This window comes from Cololabis saira, chromosome 3 (assembly GCF_033807715.1).
Source record: "Cololabis saira isolate AMF1-May2022 chromosome 3, fColSai1.1, whole genome shotgun sequence".
In the NCBI taxonomy this organism is placed as follows: domain Eukaryota; kingdom Metazoa; phylum Chordata; class Actinopteri; order Beloniformes; family Belonidae; genus Cololabis; species Cololabis saira.
The window spans coordinates 27,243,937-27,266,020 of NC_084589.1; the positions used below are offsets into that span (position 1 = coordinate 27,243,937).

The 22,084-nt window shown below is 39.3% G+C and overlaps 1 protein-coding gene across 2 annotated transcripts; it reads left to right on the forward strand.

Annotated features, from left to right (window-relative positions):
• The first annotated feature begins 3,262 nt into the window (after positions 1–3,262).
• Positions 3,263–22,045, forward strand: arnt (aryl hydrocarbon receptor nuclear translocator). Of its 2 annotated transcripts, XM_061716929.1 has the most exons (20): positions 3,263–3,560; positions 5,053–5,146; positions 5,285–5,323; positions 8,275–8,325; positions 9,192–9,405; positions 10,117–10,330; positions 10,460–10,562; positions 11,368–11,433; positions 11,572–11,657; positions 11,796–11,872; positions 12,305–12,439; positions 12,554–12,628; positions 14,390–14,541; positions 14,771–14,893; positions 16,195–16,285; positions 17,732–17,913; positions 18,939–19,128; positions 19,262–19,436; positions 19,524–19,660; positions 19,747–22,045. In XM_061716929.1, exons 1-20 carry the CDS (start codon positions 3,524–3,526, stop codon positions 19,828–19,830), a joined length of 2,325 nt encoding a protein of 774 aa, XP_061572913.1. In that variant the 5' UTR covers positions 3,263–3,523; the 3' UTR covers positions 19,831–22,045. The 2 variants fall into 2 exon arrangements, with proteins under 2 accessions (XP_061572913.1, XP_061572914.1); XM_061716930.1 differs by lacking the exon at positions 14,771–14,893.
• Positions 22,046–22,084: the final 39 nt, after the last annotated feature.

A 22,084-nucleotide genomic window follows, 5' to 3' on the forward strand; every position in this document is an offset into this window, starting at 1 on the left:
AGCGTCCAAAATACAATGGAATTTTTTTTTTTAATTGAAAATTAAATATCGCAAAAACCGTAATAAGTAGCATGATGAGGTTGTACGGTCCTTTAGTGCCAATCGGGCCGAGTGTTTTCTAAATGTGAACGATGTCTCTACGATAAAGTTCGGCCGAGCAATAAGCGTCCGAATTCTCGCCTTTTTTTTTTGCTTTTTGGCATCTAGCGTTGCCACGGTAACACTTTTGACTGAGAAAAGTAATATGCATCGAGGCACGATGGAGACGCATCCAACGATGTATGCCATGCATATGTAAACATTGCGGTTCGGGCCGCATTAACGGACGAAAAAAAGCGTTCGAAATAATAATAATAATTCAAAATGGCCGACTTCCTGTTCGGCTTCGGCCATGGCGCCAAGAGACTTTTCTTTAAGTTGCAACATGATACAGGTGTGTACCGATTTTTGCGCATGTACGTCAAACCGTATTGTGGGGCTTGAGGCACGAAGTTTTCTAGGGGGCCCTGTTGAGCCATTAGGCCACGCCCATTAATGCAAACAATTAAAAAAATCATTTTTTTCACCAGGCCTGACTTGCGTGTAAAATTTGGTGACTTTTGGGGCATGTTTAGAGGGGCAAAAAGGCCCTCCTTTCGTCGGAAAAATAAAAAGGAGGAAAATAAAAACGAGAACTCCTACAGATACAATAGGGCCTTTGCACTGTCAGTGCTCAGGCCCTAATTAGAAGATACTGTACTTTTTTGCAGAGGTGTCAAGTAACGAAGTACAAATACTTCATTACCTTACTTAAGTAGAAATTTTGGTTATCTATACTTCACTGGAGTAATTATTTTTCAGACGACTTTTTACTTTTACTCCTTACATTTTCACGCAATTATCTGTAGGCTACTTTTTACTCCTTACATTTTAAAAACAGCCTTGTTACTCTATTTCATTTCGGCCTTTAAAAAAAAATGATCCAGTTAAATTGCGCCATCCGGATAGAGTGAATTTGGTTGTGGTTGTTTCAGATGTTCTTGTCCAGTTTTATTCTTACATCCGTTGCCCTCAGATTCCTGCAACTAAACTTGGATGTACATTCCAATAAACATTAGGATAAAGGATAACATGCCTCTGAAGTTTGACTTTTTGCACCATTACAATACTTAAATAGGCAACTAGTCATCATATCTTCTGCTCTCTGAAACACATGTTAATGCTCAATAGTACACATATATGGTTCTTTAATATATTTGCATTATACTAAGATGCATTCCGTGATTGTCAGCCTCTTGCAGGACCAGGAGGTGGGCCATGGACCTGTCCTTGATTATTTTGTTCATCTTTTATTGAGTCTATTTTAACTTTTGCTTTGATCTACTGGTTTGGTAACTTCAGCATTTTAAATAAAAACAAGCTGAGGAATTTGGTCAAACTTTGCCAGAAAACAATTGGCATTAGCTTGAATGATCTGGATCACATCTATCAAGCCAGAGCCACTCGGAGGGCAAAGGCCATCCTGGCGAACCCTCACCATCCTCTTCATGCTGAGTTTCAGCTTTTCCCGTCCAAGAGAAGGTACACTTTTCCCTGTAGGGCCAAAACAAACAGGTACCTCAGCTCATTTATCCCATCTGCGGTAAAGTTTTTAAACAGCCTATAGGGGGAACAATGTGATGTGATGACTGTTTTTATTATATTTATTTATTTATTGTATTGTATGTTTGAAGTGGGATATGTATGTATGTTGTCCTGTGGTTGCAAACCAAATTGCCCTTCGGGGACATTAAAGCTTTTTCATATTCATATTCATATTCATTTTCAATGGCTTTTGTCCTTAATGGATTTTTCCCCCTTACATTACTTTTACTTTTATACTTTAAGTAGTTTTGAAACCAGTTCTTTTATACTTTTACTTGAGTAAAAAACTTGAGTTGATACTTCAACTTCTACAGGAGTATTTTTAAACTCTAGTATCTATACTTCTACCAGAGTAATGAATGTGAATACTTTTGACACCTCTGATTATAACTATGCCATTACTATTATTACACGATCCGTGTGGGAAATATACCGGCTCTACGTTAAAATACACTTCTACAGTCTACAGATAACTGAGATGATCCGGACACAGGGCTAAACACACTGGATCCACAAAAATAACAGGACTTTAAAAAAAACCCACTTCAACCAAGTTAACTAGCATCAACTTTAGGGTTATCCAATGTGATGTCTCATCTCCAGCTGTCTATTAAACACTTAATAGTGAGCTTATTTTAATCAAAAACTAACCCCTTGGACCAGGGAGAGCTAGTTAAGCCTGATGTATGGTTCCGCGTTAAATTTATTTATGGTTCCTTAATGGATTTTTCCCCCCTTACATTACTTTTACTTTTATACTTGAAGTAGTTTTGAAACCAGTTATTTTATATTTTTACTTGAGTAAAAAACTTGAGTTGATACTTCAACTTCTACAGGAGTATTTTTAAACTCTAGTATCTATACTTCTACCTACGACGGAGTATTAGGGCCAAACTAAGAAAAAAAAAGGAAATTACGAAAATAAAGTCATAATAATATGAGAATAAAGTCGTAAAATTACGAGAATAAAGTCGTAATATTTTGAGAATGAAGTCATAATATTACAAGAATAAAGTCGTAATATTAAATATATTATAAATATATAAATATAACTTCACAAGATGCTCAATATTCAACATTTTAACACACTCTTCCTGTTAGAGTTCTCAATTACCACTTTATTCTTGTAATATTACAACTTTATTCTCATAAATTACGACTTTATTCTCGTAATATTATGACTTTATTCTCGTAATATTACGACTTTATTCTCATAATATTACGACTTTATTCTCATATTATTATGACTTTATTCTCATAATATTACGACTTTATTCTATTACGACTTTATTCTCGCAACATTATGACTTTATTCTCGTAATTTTACGACTTTCTTCTCATTATATTATGACTTTATTCTCGTAATTTCCAATTTTTTTTTGTCTTAGTTTGGCCCTAATACTCCGTCGTATCTACCTGAGTAATGAATGTGAATACTTTTGACACCTCTGCTTTTTGGTGACTTTAGTTTATGCGTGTCTTCCTCTTCTGGCAGGGACCATGGATCTATTATAAAACGGCAGAGACAGAGGAAGAAAAAAAAAAAAAAAAAAAGGATTTCCTAGCGGGTGACGTCACTAGTATCCGTCTGCCTGCTGTCCAATGGGAAGAGAGGAAAATAACACGCTTGCGCTGGAAACGCCATCTTACACAGATATGGGGGTTTAAACCAACTCAGGAAAACGGACTGTGACGGTTTATAACGCTGATTTATATTCACGTGGAGCCCCCCTCGGCAGCGTCGGGATAACGTAAAAAAGCATGGCTCCAGGCCCATATAACAGGAGGTGAAAGCGAGCCGGGAGAGCCTGCACTGGTTGGCCTGGAGCTGACCGGGGGAGGGACAGACTGGGCTGGTTTCTTTTTTTTTTTTTTTTTTCTTAGCAGAAGTTATTTGTTTATGTTTTTCCACACGGATATGACCTCTTCGAATCCCGGTAAGAATGTGTAAAAAGTTATAATAACGATTTAGTAAGAGTTTTGTGTAGCTGTCGTTGGGCTGTGCGTGCTTTTGTCCAGCCCTTCACTGCCAGCAGATCGCGTGACAGCGTCGGCTAAGTTAGCTTAGCATCGGAGCTAACGATGCAACAGCCTGGCTGGCTATTGCATAAGGGGTAGCAGGCTAAAGGCTGATTTATGCTCCCGCGTCACACCGACGCAGAGCCTACGGCGTACGTTGCGCGTCTCCGCGTAACCCTACGCCGTAGGTTCTGCGTCGGTTAACTAGCTCTCCCTGGTCCAAGGGGTTAGTTTTTGATTAAAATAAGCTCACTATTAAGTGTTTAATAGACAGCTGGAGATGAGACATCACATTGGATAACCCTAAAGTTGATGCTAGTTAACTTGGTTGAAGTGTGTTTTTTTTAAGTACTGTTATTTTTGTGTTTAGCCCTGAGTCGTGATCATCTCAGTTATCTGTAGACTTCACTCGCGAACTAAGTGTATTTTAACGTATATTTCACCCACGGATCTTGTAATAATAGTAATGGCATAGTTATAATGTCCTTGCTGTAATTTCAGTGTTTTTCAGCAAGGCTTCGGTGAGTGTTATAGGTTCTTTTTCAGCACTTAAGATCAGAGGTGTCAAAAGTATTCACATTCATTACTCAGGTAGAAGTATAGATACTAGAGTTTAAAAATACTCCTGTAGAAGTTGAAGTATCAACTCAAGTTTTTTACTCAAGTAAAAGTATAAAAGTACTGGTTTCAAAACTACTTAAAGTATAAAAGTAAAAGTAAGGTAAGGGGGAAAAAAGTCATTAAGGACAAAAGCCATTTAAAATGAATGCATCTTAGTATAATGCAAATATATTAAAGAACCATATATGTGTACTATTGAGCATTAACATGTGTTTCAGAGAGCAGAAGATATGATGACTAGTTGCCTATAAGTATGGTAATGGTGCAAAAAGTCAAACTTCAGAGGCATGTTATCATTTATCCTAACCTTTATTGGAATGTACATCCAAGTTTAGTTGCAGGAATCTGAGGGAACGGATGTAAGAACAAAACTGGACAAGAACATCTGAAACAACCACAACCAAATTCACTCTATCTGGATGGAGCAATTTAACTGGATAGTTTTTTTTAAAGGCCGAAATGAAAAAGAGTAACGAGGCTGTTTTTAAAATGTAAGGAGTAAAAAGTACAGATAATTGTGTGAAAATGTAAGGAGTAAAAGTAAAAAGTCGTCTGAAAAATAATTACTCCAGTGAAGTATAGATAACCAAAATTTCTACTTAAGTAAGGCAACGAAGTATTTGTACTTCGTTACTTGACACCTCTGGTTATAATGTCCTTGCTGTAATTTCAGTCTTTTTGAGCAAGGCTTCAGTGAGTGTTATAATTTCTTTTTCAGCACTTAAGACAATATGAAGTCACCTGTCATCAGTTATATTGAGCATTCCGTTTACATGTGTTTATAAATAGATTTGACAGACCCAAATCTGGGTATGGGGGCAAGTGGGACCCAAGCAAGTGGCGGAGTTGTTGCACCGAAAGGGACCAACAAAAGACGAATTACGTAAGTGTGTGTTGCTGGTGATGTTTGGTCTGCCATGTCTAAACCTTGTTGTATACATTTTCTGATTGGTATAACTGCGGTTAAACATTCTTGTGAGAAAAATAGTTAAAAAGTTGAACTTCACCCTTTGCATTTCAGGCAAGACTTTGATGACGATGAAGGAAGCAAGTTGTTCAGGTATTTTTGCCTTTTTTAATGTTTTAAGTTGCGTTTCTGTTACACTGCAAAATAAAATCGACTCTCTGAATTTGCAAAAAAGGTACAGCTGCAGGGGGGGCAGTGTCTCGTAACTCTCTGTAGCTTGTCCTGCCAAATTTCTTTTCAAAAGAACAAAAGTGAAAACCTCAACATTGACGAAGATGTATAAAACATCTTTATTCTTTGAAAAATTATTGGCATTGCCGTATCGCTTTTGGGAAATAGTCAGATGAAAGGTGCGGCGGATGATCATTCAAATGATTACTCAGAGGTAAAACCAACTAAAACTATAAAACACGCTGAAACACAAAATGCAATAAAAGTACAAAACAAAGAATAAAACCAGTAAAATAGGACAATAATAGCAAAAACAACCAGAGTCTCATGTTGGGTTGAAGCCCAGAATATAAATGGGTTTTTAGATGGGTTTTTAAAATGGACAGTGAATGCCGCAGCACATCAGAGTGTTCCCAGGCTTTGGAGCAGTGACTGTAAAGGGTCTGTCCCCTCTGCGCTTCCACAAAGACCTTGGTATCTCTACAAGGAGCTGATCAGCTGATCTGAGGCACGGGGCTACTGAATAGGCAGAGTGTCACTCATATAGGTACAGCGGGGTGATGCCTTTTTATGGATTAAACGATGAATAAAATAATCTTAAAATGTATAGGCAGCCAGTCGAGCGACGCTAGAATTGGTGGTCTCTTTTTGGGCGCTCCGACCAGGGTGGCTGCATTGTGGATGAGTTGGAGATGTAAGAAAGAAGACTGGCTGTCTCCAAGATAAAGTGAGTTACAGTAATCCAGCCAGGAAAAGATAAAGGAACGCATTACTGGCTCAAGATGTGGAGCTGTTAAAAATGGTTTAGTTGATGAAGATTTGGAAAAAGCTTGACGTTACCATTGAGCTTATCTGATGCTCTAGTTTAAAATTGCTGTCCAATTTGTAATCAAAGTTAAAAACTGATGGGTTTTAAAAAGCTAGTGAAAAGACCCTTAATTAGCTGGGGAAGTGCCACTGGAGTCATTTGGTCCAAACACTATAACCTCTTTTCATTAAAATTCAAAAAGCTTACAGGCAACCAATCCTTAATGTCATCAGGACATGACAGAAGTGGCTTAATAGAGAAAGCATCTTACATTTAAGATAAATTTGACTATCATCAGCATACACAGTAGATGAAAAGACATGCCATGCTTTCTCAATATGTCGTTTGGTTGGATCCTAAAGGAATAAAAAACACAGAAAACAAGAGGCCCTAAATTTAAGCTCTGTAGAACCTCAATAGACATCTGAGCCGTGATGGATTCAAAGCCAGCTATGTTGACACAAATGGATGTTCCTGCCAAGTATGACCTAAACCGGCTAAAGCAGTACCTTGTGTCCGCACCAAATTCTGAAGCCTAAACATTAAAATCCTGTTGCCCACCGTGTTGAATGCTGTTGTTAAATCCAGCCACATAACCACATAATGAACCACATAATGTCCAGCGTCGGTGCCATTATTGACCCTTAGTAATGCTGACTCTATACTGTGCAGTGATCTGAAACCAGTTCCAAGTAGATCTCTTTCTCCAAGATTCTTGGTTAAAAAAAAGGCATGTTGGAGATGGATCTAAAATTAGTCAATGCAATGTGTTAAAGGCCGGGTTTGTTAAGCAGGGGTTGAACAACTACATGCTTTAAAAGTGGCAGGTACAACACCAGCAGCTAGACTACTGTTAATATTAGAAAGGACCGTCTGATCTATAGTAGAGAAGATCTCTTTAAAAAGATTAGGAGGGGTGGCATCTAGAGGAGAGCCTGACGCCTCAATCTGTCTTTCCAACTTGTGTAAGAATGACAGACATGCTTTTAACTTTTCAAGAAAGGACAGAGGTTGGGGGGTCAGAAGAAGGAGTAATAATCACCAGGCGCCAACCATCTTACTTTTGCATTGAGTCTCATGCGGAACTAAGTTTAGTTGAAGTTCCTTGACTGACCGATAGAGGCTGGCTCCAAAAGCCAGTCAATCACCATTAACCTCCATGATAAAATGTCCAAAGTTTGAGTAGAAATAAACACAATTACAGCCTGGTTGAAAAAACTGTTTTGGTCTGTATCATTTGCTTTCACACCCATGATGGGGGGGGGGTGAATATTTTTGTACCACGCCAGGAGAGTTGATATCAAGCAATACATTAAGTTCTAATAATATTGATTGGCAGTCACTTTGATTAGACAAGTATCACTTTTAATCTCTGGAGGGCCACATAAATGGTTATGGTGGACCGGATTTGGCCCACGGGCCTTGAGTTTAACACATAAGGTCTATGATAATGACAGCCCTTATGTTTGTAATCTTATCATTAAAACATTATCCGAAAAGTGTTGCTCGATTCAGACGATGCTTCTAAGGACGCAGCCTGTGGAGCATGAAGGACAGAGTCTATTGTTTAAAACAACACCTGTCGCTTATGCTGATTAGGGACAATAATATTAGACAGATGTTTTTTTTTTTGCTTCTGTAACGGTGTCCTGATAGAGTTGCCAGCAGTTCTTTAGGATTTGGAGCGAGACTTGCAGTTTTCCTTCTTCCACCTGCGTTCAGCTTTTGTTTATGCCCTTTCTAGATGCCTGGGCTCTTTGATTGAGCCAGGGCTCACATTTAGCAGGCTTTAATTTAGTTAAAGGAGTCATGCTACAGGAGGAATGAAACCAGGAGCTAAACTCCTCAATATTAGTAGCAGAGGAGACAAAGGGGACAGAGAGTTGTTTTAAAAGCAATGGGGGGAAAAAAAAGGGTTAAAAATCCTGCAGCGCTAAAATATGGAAGATTACAGGGCAGCAGTTCATATGTGAAAACTGCTCTGTTAAGCAAGATACAGTACACTTATTTGAATTGTCTGGGCTGCTGCGATAATATTGTTTTGTTTTTTTCTTTTCTTGCGCAGGGGTGATGATGAAACAGGAGGCTCCGGCAATGACAAAGAGCGCTTTGCCAGGTAGGAGGAGAAATTAGGAGACATTTGTGCAAGTAGTTTATGGCAGCGCTTACCCCCCAGCTCTCTTATTCCCTTCTTTTTTTATTTATATTATTTTGTTTGGTTTTTTTTGTTTGTTTTTTGTTTTTTCTTGGGCCTTTTTTTTTATTTTTGTACTTAACATCTGGGCCTTTGTTTTAGTAGGCTGGTTTTATTTTCAGGTTTTTGGAAGAAGATCAAAGTTTTGCCGATAAGGAAAAACTAGCCAGGTATGGCATTTAGCACGGAGGATGGCTCCTTCTCCTGCTTGTATCCATATTTATACAAAATGCAATGATCGAATACTATCCTGTCCTGCTGGGATCTCAGCACAAGTCATTTTGAAAGCACAAAATTACAAGTAAATTTGACCACTCTCTGTTTTTGGTGCCTGTCAAGTAGCTGGTTACCTCTTTCAATTGCCACTGTTATGTGTTACTAACTGCACTGCTGTGTGTGAGTAAGGGACCTTTTTTCTCAACCTTTGGTTATCCCGTCGTCTTGAACGACTGTCCTCTTTGTCTATTTTGTCTCCCCCCCTTCCCAGGACTACTGAACGGTCGTTGTCCTTCTGCACTTGCCTCTTTTGTCACACAATCTGGTATTAAAATGCCAGACTTTCTTGCTATCTCACTCATTTTTAAAGACCATTGACTGCCTATATTGTTTTTATGCATCCATTACTTCTCTCACATTCTCATTTTCAGCACTTCTTCCTGATTTGCAGAGTTACTTTGCAGCATTAACTCTAAACTATTCTTCATGTTGTCCACCTGCCCTCTGCTTTGCCCCATCTCCACCCCTCCTTTTTTTGCTCTACCTTTTCCACCCTTGATTTCTCACTCCAGGGAGAATCACAGTGAGATTGAGAGGCGAAGGCGGAACAAGATGACGGCCTACATCACAGAATTGTCAGAAATGGTGCCCACGTGTAGCGCGCTAGCGCGGAAACCAGACAAGCTAACCATCTTACGAATGGCAGTGTCCCATATGAAGTCTCTCAGAGGAAGCGGCAATACCAATGCAGATGGATCATACAAACCTTCCTTTCTCACCGATCAGGTATGAGTCACAGAAAAATGTCATAATTGATGAAGCATCAGTTTTAAAATACCTGCTGCTAAAACAAGCTATTTATAAACCTAAGTTCCACCTACAGTAACCCAGTAGTGGAGAAAACTTGGAGCTTTACAGAGTGAATGTTCATGGAGACAACAGTGTATAACAGGACAGTACTGCTTATGAGAAGTCAATTGTTCTGTTTCTATCGTCTGCAGAGTGTGAACTACATTGTACATGTGGGAAAATTATATTAAGGGGGGTCTGAAAGTTAAACCTTAAAGACTTGTGCCTGGTTGTCAGCTACTGTTTTAAACAGCTTGGGTTTGATGCTTCTGCAGTGTTACCTGCTTTTGCAATTTTTAAACTGAAACATTGATGTTACCAGTGTTTGTTTACCTCCCCCTATTATTTCACTTACCTTGTAAATTGCTAAAATCAAACTAAGAATTTATGTCAGCTCTTGTATACATTCATATGTCTGGCAGACACTTGAAAACAGGCAACTGTGGACCATCATAGAGGGAGTGCCTGTTTTGTCTACTCTCCCCAGTTTAGCAGTGTAGAGAAGTGACCAAACTACATAGGGTCATAGGTATTGAATGTTTAGAGGAAATGTATAAAATCAGAGGTTGGAGATGCAGTTTTGTACACTTGCACAGGGACTTGATATGTCTCTCATCGTCACTGCTCTTTGATTCTACATGTTCACAGGAGCTGAAGCACCTCATCCTGGAAGCAGCGGACGGCTTTCTGTTTGTTGTGTCATGTGAGACTGGCCGCATAGTTTATGTCTCCGATTCTGTGACACCTGTCCTCAACCAGCCCCAGTCCGAATGGGTTAGCTCGTCTCTCTACGATCAGCTCCACCCAGATGACACAGAAAAGCTCAGGGAACAGCTCTCCACTGCGGAGAATAACAATACAGGTATCAAGCATGCATGACCCTCAGTGTAGTGCAAGGCTTCACTGAGTTGGGACAAAGCAGACCTCTCTTGTGAATAGGGGTGAAAAAAAGTAATGACTTTTAAGTGCAGTGTTTCATTTACCTGTAAAGGGAGGATGTTGGACTTGAAGACAGGAACAGTGAAGAAGGAGAGTCAGCAGTCGTCAGCTAGAATGAGTATGGGGGCCCGTCGGTCATTCATCTGCAGAATGAGGTGAGACTCAAAATAATTGATTATCCAGTTATTTCCTTGCATTGAAATGAGTCTTTACCATTACTTGACATCTATATTTATTTAACTTATTAGTTTTTATGCTGTTTGTCACTGTAGCTGTTTATCAATGAAATCTCTCTAGTCTTTTTTGCAATGAATGTACATTTTTATGTCTGTTGTTTTATTGGTTTTATTTATTGCAACAAGTATGTTCTTATTTTCTCATATGTATAATGTCTTCAATAAATTGAAACAATTCATAGTCAAACTTTATTTCAATGGGACTATAAAACTAAAAGAAAAAATTGAACCATTGACAAAGACAGGAAAACTAAATTTTATTATAAGTGAAGCAATAAGATGCCTTTTAAAATAGATTTTTTTTAATAAAGTAAAATGTAGAAATACATGATTATAGAAAAATTGTAGAATGTTTAAAATGAAATGATAGAAAATGAAAAGAATGCAAAGAAAGAAGATAAAAAAGATTAAAAACCACCTGAAGTCAACGTAGCGTGGTTTCATGGAAGTCTTGGTCAGCTCCTGTAGCAGGAGTTTGTATCATTTTGATCGGATATACTGTCAGATAGAGCATATGTGAATGTTGAAGTTTTCTACCCATCTAGCTTTAAAAAGTGCATTAGTTATTCCAAGAAAGACATTGAGTAACTTTAGAGGTATGTTTCAAGTGAAAGGGGTTTTGGTAGCCCTGCATCAACCAGTCACCTGGGTCTTGCTGTATTTGATTACAGGGTCATTTTCTTTCTGAATGTTTTAACTATTTTTTTTTTTGGTCTGTTTGCAGGTGTGGCACTTGCCCAGTAGAACCAATGTCCATGAATAGACTCAACTTTCTTAGGAATAGAAACAGGTGACTAAGACAACACTGTTCTTTTTAATTAAAAAATTAATAAATAAAACAAAACTAAAATAGTTAAATTTTATTGCTGGCATAGTAGTTCCATCAAATAATTTAAAACATATTTTACAATTTATTTTTCCACATTAGGCATGGGTTGGGAACAGCCAAGGAAGGGGAGCCACAGTATGTAGTTGTCCACTGCACAGGATACATCAAGTCTTGGCCCCCCGCAGGTAGAGCTGGTCAATTTTTACTGTTGATATACAAATCTTTGTTACATTTGCTTCATCACATGTTTTGGCCTTATGTGAGATGGTAAACAGAAAAATTGTTTATATGTCATTTAATCGAGTTAACTTTCTCCATTACAGGAGTGTCGTTAACAGATGACGAAGCAGACAACAATCAAGGGAGTCGCTACTGTCTAGTTGCCATTGGAAGATTACAGGTAGGATGGATACATTTATAAAAGCTTAGAATGAAAACCTTCTAACGCCTCCTCATTTATAAGTTCTTAGTCTGTGTATGTAAGTGAAAGGGAACAATATATGGAAAATGTAATCTCTGAAATGTTTGCTAGTATTCATACTTATCTCCAATAAACTACAATAACATTTAACGCCTTACATGAAAAGATGACCAATAATAATCGTTTTAAACGTTAGATTGTTTTGAAAAGGCAGTAGTTAAAGTCACAATAAAAGGTTTAAAGTCCTGAACTGGATAACCGACGTGTCATTTGCACTGTAAGAGTATGTTTGGCAGTCATCAATATAATCATTGTGACATTTAAAGCTTCAGTATTGTGTCCCCATGTAGTGTTATTTTTCGGGGGTTGTGTGCGTCATCTTTAGAGCAGATTTTTCAATCTTTTCTCCAGGTGACTTGCTGCCCAGGTGACACAGACCTTAATAGTATCAGTGTTCCAGTGGAGTTCATCTCCCGCCACAACTGCCAGGGCATGTTCACCTTCGTAGACAGCCGTTCCATGGCTGCTGTCGGCTATCAGCCCCAGGTAAACACAGGAGATCAAAGGATCAGGGTCAAACAGCCCTAATATGTTTTGTGCCACAAATGAATGTTATATTTGTCTGGACTAGCGGAAGTGTTCTTGTCTGTTGTGTTGCAGGAATTATTGGGGAAGAGTATTTTAGAGTTTGCCCACCCTGAGGACCAAAGTCTACTGAGAGACAGCTTCCAGCAGGTGAACAATTCAACTAGTTATAAAACATTTTTTCTTTTTTCTGCACATTCACACACTTTTCACGTGTAACTCTTGTGACATTAGATTAGATCCAGTGTCTTCTGGAACCACAAGACTTGAATAATAATTAGACTGCTTATTTCTAAAGTCTAATTTATGTGTGAAGCTCACGTTTCTGAATCTGAGTAACGTCGGCTTTCCTTGGAAGCTGGTTTGTTGGTCATTTGCATGCCTGAAAATAGTTCAGTGTATGAGTCTAAATGTGCATGAGAAATGCTTCAAGATGGGGAGAGCCCCTTTTTGTGACTGCTATGCTGCAAAATGAAAGAAGCATTCACAGCACTTAGCAGGTTTGAAATTAAAATTAAGTAATTCAGAGTTGGTCCAAAAGTGAAACAAGCCATACAAGTGAGAAGAAAGGGTAGTTTCCGCAATTTAAACATTTTGTTGAGTGTATAATGAATCAATACAATGTTTTTACTGTAAGGGAAGTTGCTCTCGCAACTTCCAGTGCAGTTACATGCACATCTAAATCAAGCTATTGGCAACAATCTAGCTAAGGATTAAATTTAGCTAGATTTCTCTGAAACTAGAGTTTTCAGAGAAATCTAGCTATGGATTAAACTGGAGTTTCAGAGAAATCCAAGTATAGATGCGTGAGAAGACAGTCGATCATTAAGTGCGGTGCGTTCGACTCTGACGCTAGGTGGCGCTACACGATCTTTCGAGTTCGGATTCTTCAATTAGTAAACAAGCGCAAATGAGGACAACATGCGTAAAAATGGGCGCTAATGCATATCTGTAAATTTCGTACGTACTAAGCCTGATCATGTTGCAGGTAAGATGAAGGCAAAGTCTCCCTCTTCTTCTGTTACCGTGTTGGTGTGATGTCGTGACTGTTATTATTCCCGCGGGTTGTTGCTTCCCGAAGGGAGAGTCGCCAGTTAGTCAGTAGCTCGGTTCAGCGTGGGTTGCATATACATGCTGAAATAACTCAATGAGGACCGCATTATCCAGCACCAAAAGCTCGATCTCAACAGCTTCAGTTCGGTTCGACTACAGACCGGCTAAAGGCTGAATTAAGGTTCTGCGTCACACCAACGCAGAGCACACGCCGCAGCCGTGACGCCGCAGCCGTGACGCCGTCGGGAACCCTTCGGACTTCTCCGTCACTCCATTTCGTCGCGGTGCAGTACCCCCCGCGGCCGCTAGTTAGCGATCTTTTTCTGAATGGTTTATCCGACTTTTTCCGGTCACAGTAAATCAAAGAGATAAGGACAACTATTGTGCAAAAAACCAAAACAAAAAAAATCACATTATAAACGAAGAAAAGAGCCCTGAAAGTTCACTACTGCTTCAAACCGGAAACCGGAAAGGCTTCGCTTCCAAGTTAACCAATCACAGCCCTCTCCGTCTGCGTCGCTCGACGCGTAGTTACAATTTTTTTGGAGGTGCACGTCAGTGACAGCGCAGGTGACGGCGTGTGGTCTGCGTCGACCCAAACCACACGCCGTAGGCACGGCGTCGTTTTGACGCAAAACCATATTTCAGCCTTAAGGTGTATACATGGTTTTTAAAACTATCGGTCGGATTAAGGCAACAATTCAAATTTCTATTAGTCCATGTAAATGTACTGACTGTCTTCAATAACAGTTCTCACCCATGAATACTGTTGTCCATTTGCTTACTGCTTTTTATTATCTGTGTGTATGAAAACGCAACCACGTGATTGTTTGGCACCTTACGCTTGTTTGTCCTCAGGTGGTGAAACTGAAGGGTCAGGTTTTGTCAGTGATGTTTCGGTTCCGCTCTAAATCGAGAGAATGGATCTGGATGAGAACAAGCTCATTCACTTTCCAGAACCCCTTTTCGGAGGAGATTGAGTATATCATCTGTACCAATGTCAATGTCAAGTGAGTAACATGTGCTTCTTTATTTCACAATCAAATACGGTGCTTAATGAAACTAGTGAAGTTATGAAATGTGACTGTTGTGAAGCATTCCTCTGTCTGGATGCAAACCATTTGCCTTCAGGCCCAGGTCCTCATATGCTCCACCCACAACCCCTTTTAATAAATCAGACACCTCTCACTCTCTCCCAATGCTTCTCCTCTTCACCTTTCAATGATTGTGGGGAAGTAGAAACTCCACCCAGGATCCCCTCACTCCCATCTCATCCCCAGGGGCTTCTGTGCCCCCCTCCCTAAGTCAAAGCAGCCCAAATGGCCATCCTGTTGTTCTCAGCCCAGGGCAGATAACCACCAGGTGAGACCAGGCCTGAAACAACTCCCCCCTGCCTCTGCATGGGGACCGGAGGCTGCTTCTTCATAGGAGACTAGTGGTGTTTCTTTCAAGTCAAAGTCCTTCAGTGTTTCCCATAGGATCAGCTTATACTAGTGGCTGTGAGGCACTTTTTGCACTGGTTGGGGTTTTTTTTTAATTTTTTTTTTCCAGATTTCCTTTATTTTCCTCTTCCATTTACAGCCTGGTCAGCTGCCGTACTCCTTCATTCTGCCAGTCACTGAATAGACTGCAGTCAAGACCTCAGCAACCAGATCTACTTGGGAAAATTAGTTTTAATTGTGTCGTTTTTGCACAGACTTGTCTCAACACTCATTAGGCAGGTCTGACTGTTGGCATTTATTGTAGATATATCAGACACAGATTTATTAAGGTGATTCAATGGTGAGGGCCTATGTTACTACTTGAAAAGTGGAATTATTAAACTTTCAAGCTATGCAGGTTAAGCAAAACAGCAGAGCTACAGTTCAGTTCAGTAGTGCCCGATGTGACCCCATGCAAAATGAATGAGGCGTGATCACTTAATCGTGTAACGCTTGGGTGTAAATCATGCCTCAAAGTGTGAATGTATCTTTACGGCAATGAACCGATGCAAAGCAGTGAGGAGTTGCTACTTTTTATTTGATTTCATATAAAAATAAAGTTAAATTAGCTTTTTAAATCTAATTGGCAACAGTGTACAGCAGCAAGCATTCCTCCTGTGCCTTACTAAATGTTGATACTAGGATGCATTAAGAGGGCAAGGGCTTTGTTGGGCGGAAGGGTCAGTTAAAGCCTACACTTGTACATTTCATGATAAAGCATATGCAAAAGGATTTCCAAATATATTAGGGCAGTCATTAATATTGTACTCATTAGCAGACCTGTGGGAAACCCTCTTTCTTATTTTTTGTTTTATTTTTTTGTTTCTCATTTCCCTCTTTGGGTAGCTCCTCCTTCTCTTCTTTATTTCTATTGATCTAGAATCGCACTGTTAAAAACAAAGCATGTCCCATCATTCCATAGTTGGTTAGTATGAAATGTAGTGTAAACACATCTGCTGTTAACAGTGGTGGTGCAGCATGTTGGTGATACATTTAACAGATTTTTCTCCTCTTTTCTTGAACTCATTTATGTTCCCATGGTGACTGGTGGCGGGTTGAGTGCTGTTTTGTCAAGAGGTGTTTGGGATTTCTCACTCTGCAATGTCAGGCATAAAAATGGAAACAAGTCTATTTTTGGTGCACTTCAAATCAACACTCCATGTGTCGCGTTTGCTTTTTCAGGCAGTTGCAGCAGCAGCAGCAACAGGCCGACTTGGAAGGAGGGGGAACGAGAGATGCACTGTATGACCCCGGAAATATCACCCTCCCACAGGTTAGGCCATGCACCCGACATAAATGTACATGTGCAGCTTGATTGAGGATTTTATTACCACTCTGTTTTGTGTCTGTTGCTTTGGTGACTTATGAGGGTTGTTGTTGTTACTTTTTTTTTCTCTTTGGAAATGGAAACGCTGGAAGGATGTTGACTTTACTCAGGAAAGCTGTTCCAGATGTTGGGATAGTTCCATTATCAGAATTTCCTTCAGACTGCCTGCCATAGATGTTTGAATTAACTGCAAACACATTCAATTTCATACTTGGTTACTTTGAGATAGCTTAAAGGAATTAAAGTATTCTGGCCAAAATCAAATTAGGAAAATTTGAAATTCTAGTTTTAAAAGCCACTTGTATATGCCGCCGGAGTTGGGCCTGGGGAGAGAGCAGTAGTGCATGTGCTTCTGTCGTCCTGTCCCAGGCTTTTGCCTCGTATTACTGGAAGATGAAGCTTATACAGAGAAGCGGTAAAACCTTCAGGACTTATGAAATGGGCAAAGCTGTACATCTGTCCTCCTGTGTTCCAGTTGGCCACTGCAGACTAAAACAAAGATTTGTTTTGTTTTGGTGTGTGGCATAATAGATCAACCAGGAGAAGCTCAATTCCAGCAGACTGAAAATGGGCACTTTTGTGGCGCAGGCTGACATACTTTAGTCTGTAAATCGATTCTCCTCCCATGCATGTACAGTATATTGGAGCAAAGAATGTACTTCAGTTAGTAGGCTACCGCAGATATGGTGAATAACTTATAACTGTGAAAGCAACAACAGAACCAATGAAAAAGTAATTTTGAATTAGATAAAGAGGTTCTATCATAAACAAGAGATAGGCCTGTGGCAATACACAGATTGTTTGGTTGTAATAAAACAAAGTTCTTAAAACTGTGATTACATTAGGACCTTGCATATAACACATTCAAGGTGAAAGTGATGCAGCTTAGCTGGGTAGCGGGATCCTGTTTTTAAGGTATGAGAGCAGAATACGGCTCAAAACTGGGGCGCCTAAGCGAACAGTAGAGATCCTTGTTGGGTCAAATTTGTTTGTATGTTTAAGTGTCATATGGGAAGGCAAATAACACCTCTGTTGTGACTCGGCTGTTTTTGTGTTTTTAGGGAGAGGAAAAGAAAAAAAATAGTAAAGTGACTCATAGCAATATGCCATTGAATTAAAATAAAAAATATTTTTATTCTACTATGATAATACTGGTTTGTTGTTGCTTTTCTTTAGCCATGTTCACAATATAATTATTGATTTGAGGTGTCTGGGGGAGCGACTTTTCCTACCATGGTAACAGTGACATGCTGAATACACTAAATTGAAGTGTGCTTATCCCAAGTATTTTTTTCCCCCCTTTTTAAATATTAAGCATAAAACTTATTTATTTATTTGTTTGTGTATTTTAAAATAATTTGAGCCATGACTGATATTTATGACGGTCTTCAGATGCCGGTACAGGCAGTGACGGCAGCAGGGCCGGACCATAGCAAAACCATAGAGAAGCCAGAACTCTTCCCCCCCATATTCCATGGACAAGATCAGAGCAAGGGCATGCCCTCCACCTCGACTCCATCCACTCAGATCTATGCCAACAATTTTCCCGTTGCCCGTTCCAGTGATACGTACAGGTATGAAGTCTTTTTTTAATGTGTAGACGTGTGTGAGTGCGCATATGTTTTTATGTGCACTACATCTAAAACGTCAATTGAAAAGTTTGCAGTTTTGTCTTGTCACTCTACAACAAACGATGATCATCTGTACTTATGGCACTGATCTGGACATCAGATTTAATTGTTACATGTGATTTAATGTAATATACCTACCTGCTGGTCTGTCTCTAAAAGTTTACATGTCAACCCGGGGGAGTTTTTTTGTGCAATGTTGGCTAATAATCAACATCAGCAGTTGGGAAACTCTCACTTCTTCTAGTTTTTAGTCTGCTACAGCTTAAATTTAGGCTTCTTTTTTTTTTTACACTCAAACTGAGTTAGAAGTGAGGAACAACAGCTTGAGGATGTAACAAATCTTGTAAGCATTAAGTGTTTCACCTATTTTAATGAGTACAAGTAGAGCAGGTAAAGAAATGCAAAGGATGTGGAAATTAAGCAGGTTAATCAGTGGAGGTGTTCTTGAAATAAATTAATCTCCGAGAGTTTATAATGGAGGATGACAGAATTTGTTAGTTTATTCATCATCATATAACCACAAATGAGAAGTCTGGGCTGACGCTGCCTCGTGGTAAATGATGGCAGTAGCAGATGCTGTTCTTGAGAGGAGCGTCCATATGACTGCATATAAATAGCTGGGTGCAGACCAAGAAGTTGCTCTGAGGGCAAGAATTATTGCCTTGAATTTGACTGGGGCAACCATGCAATCGTCCACATCAAGGATACATGGTTGGGGATGCTGCTTGGAAAATATTTTTAGGCTCTTAAGAATTGAAAACCTGCATTAATGTCTGTTTTAAGGTGGCTACATGAACTATCCAGAACCCCTAAATACTGGTTGCTGTTAAACTTGAATTGGCAATGTCCGTATATGTTTTTTTTTTTTTTCCTGCCACATTATGTAACGTTGTCCTGTTTTACAGTGTCTGTGTCCATTTATGTCAGCTGGGTAACAGAACGCTCACTCTTATTTATCTTCTCTGCAGACCGGTCAGTATGACTCCACAGATGGCACAGCCTGCTCACTCAGCAGGGCAGATGCTGGCTCAGATGTCTCGTCAGAATGGAGCCCCACAGTCAGTTACCCCCTCGAGCACTAACAGCCCTCTCCATGGAGGACCAGCAGGAGGGTGGGTTGGGCCTGGAGCTGGAGTCAGACCACAATTTAATAACCAGGTAAGTCAGTAGTTGTGGGGTTTTTTTTTTTTTTTTTTTATATATCTTATCATTCTTGTTATATATGTATACCAGTCACTGATTACATTTTCAACCCTTACCACTGCTCTTACTCTTCCTATTCTAACTACAGGTGGCGCCGCAGGCAGCAAAGACCATGTCGCCACAGTTTCCTCTCATGGGAGGATTTGGAGGTGGTTCTTCCAACACTTTTGGCCAGATGCCCACGGGTGCTGCTCCTACCACAAGCAATGGCACAAACTACCCTCAAATGAATGCTCGTGCCAGCCTCAACACCAACGGTTATGGTGGGTCGTGTGTACATATAAATGTGAGATTTTCCCTTTGAAGTTATATTCTTTATACAGTCTTATTCTTCTGCACTCTTTCATCAGATGGCTCTCAGTCTGGAGCTCAGTTCCCGTCTCGAGCAGCGGAGGCAGTGTGGCCTCAGTGGCCAGGACAACAGCATGCTCAGAGTAATGCAGAGCAGCATCCTAACGCTCAGGGCAACCAGCAAGACATGTTTCCAGTGAGTGACATAAGCTCAAGTTCACGTTTATCTTCATGTTGTGCAGCAGTTGAAGTAAATAAGCTTGTCTCTCTTATCTCATTTAGGACGTATTGTCTATGTTAGACCAGCCGGCCAACTTCAACAGCGAAGACTTTGAGATTCCCATGTACCCATCATATAATGAGTGACCTGTTCAGTACTCGTCTATTGGTCTTCCCCTTTCTCTTCGTTCCTGGTTCTGCTCGGCTTTATCTTCTACGCAGATCTTCTGTTCTTCCTGCCTGGGAGGGTAGCATTCTGTACTCGCTTTGAGTGGCTTAAATTGCATAACTGCACATCAGTTAAAGATGAAGGGATATCTTTCTGCAGATGTATAGGGGAGGAAAACCAAGAATTTGCTACTGACTACAAGACCATTTTCACAATATTCCAGCAATTTGTTAGAGAATCCTCTAGCTAGCACTGCCCAAAGCTTTAACAACTTCTTTTGTAGATATGTGATATACAGTATATAAGAAATATATAAATGTTTAAAAACGCACAATCCATCACATAACCACACTTGAATAAACTACACACAAACACTCTCGCACTCTGGTAAACATGCGTAGGAAGTAAAAATACACAAAGGCCTTTTATTCAATTCATCAGTGGATTCTCTCAGGCATATATTAATAGAATATAATTTAGTTTTAACCTTCATCATGTAGACTAACAATTCTAGTCAGTGATTTAAACTTGGGGAAATAACAGGGATTTATATGTTTAGCATGCATGCTAATCTCATTCTCAGTTATAAACCTACAGCATGCCGCACAGCTGAACTGCTTTCATGAACTGCAACTACCTTGTGAAGATTATATGGCGTACAATTGTTATATATACATGGGTAGCCTCGCCTATAAATTGAATTTTGTTTTTCCTCTTTAGGAAATTTTCTTTTTTTTTTATTATACTTTATTTTTCTTTGAATAATGTACTTCAACAATAGTTACAGTGGCTACATACTATTTTGAAGATGGCCATAATGTATTTAAAATATTTTTCTTTGTCTACAGAGTTATTTTCAGTATGCATGTATGTATGTTTGTAAAGTGGATGCATACATATAAATGTCAGAGGGTTGCTGCCATGCCTGATTTCATTTTTTTCTTTCACTCTTGTTATCCTGTAGGTTTGGGCTCCTTTTTATTAATCAAAGAAATCAGAGCAATAATTAACATGCAGGAACTGTGTACTTTAAAGCCATTTTGACATTATGTTTTCCTTGAATATTATAAATAAGAATTGACCGATATTGTAGTAATCTTGGATTTTAATGGACATGTTTTCTAAGCATTTTATTGGTTGAACCTTGACATTCGTTGCTCTGTGATTGGTATTTTACGGATTGATCAGGGTATTCAGGATTCAAATGGAATGAACCAAGTTGAGAACAAGTGGACCTATAAGTGGGAATGTCAACAAAACATTTTGTCAGTGTTTTCATCCTCGTTTATGTTTGTATGGGGACTAAATCTTTGCCGACAAGATCTGTTTTTTTTTTTTTTTTTTAAATATAGGTTTGTATGTTATTGTGGAATGAAAGTTAGGGGTTCTGAAATTTCTCATTTTTAAATGTTTGGATTTTAAAGTTACAGGTCTTAGTTTGCTGTCACACTTATGTGAAGGCAGATAATGTAATTGTGTGTAACCCATGTAGATAACGATCTGGTTTTCATCTTCCAGATGATGGTGATTGTGTTGTCTTGTTTGTTGCAGAAAACTTCTATGATTGCTCTTTATCCATTTTTTTTCACTCATAGAAACACAAATATATAAATATACTGTACATGTTTATGAAATTTTAAACAAGATAAAGAAATGTTTGGTTTTTGTATTAAATTGTTATATTGTCAAGAATGAAGCAGTTGGACTGTAATTTGACCCTCACATTCCTACGGTACATGGCAGCACTTTGTGGTCTATCTGTAATTACATCCTTAATCACAAAATCACTTATAGCTGCCATCGATCATAGTTGTGTTTAATGGTGCTCTCAACCAATCGCACTCATGCAAGCAGCATGCATGTTGCAGTAGCATCTATTTATGTACTCAGGTCTCCAGTGCCTTCTCATCTGAGGAAACAAAAGCCACCTTTGATTGGTATCTGTTGTCTTTCCCCTCTGGGGATAAGTTAGTGAATGCTCAGAGATCTTTGGTTATCTGCTGGGATCAGATTCCGCCATTGTCCATCGTTCCTCTCCTCGTCGAACTCCTTCAGCGTGAAACCAGAGGTAATTAATGGTAAAAGTGTTCTCCCCTGAATTCTTCTTTTTCTGTATTTTATTTTAACACCAAGAAACCCTGTCCTGACTTTTTTCATTCAATAAATTCACTATGTCAATTAGTGTCACCAGAACACAAGCACTCTGCAGTTTTTTCCGGGTTTCTTTTGGTT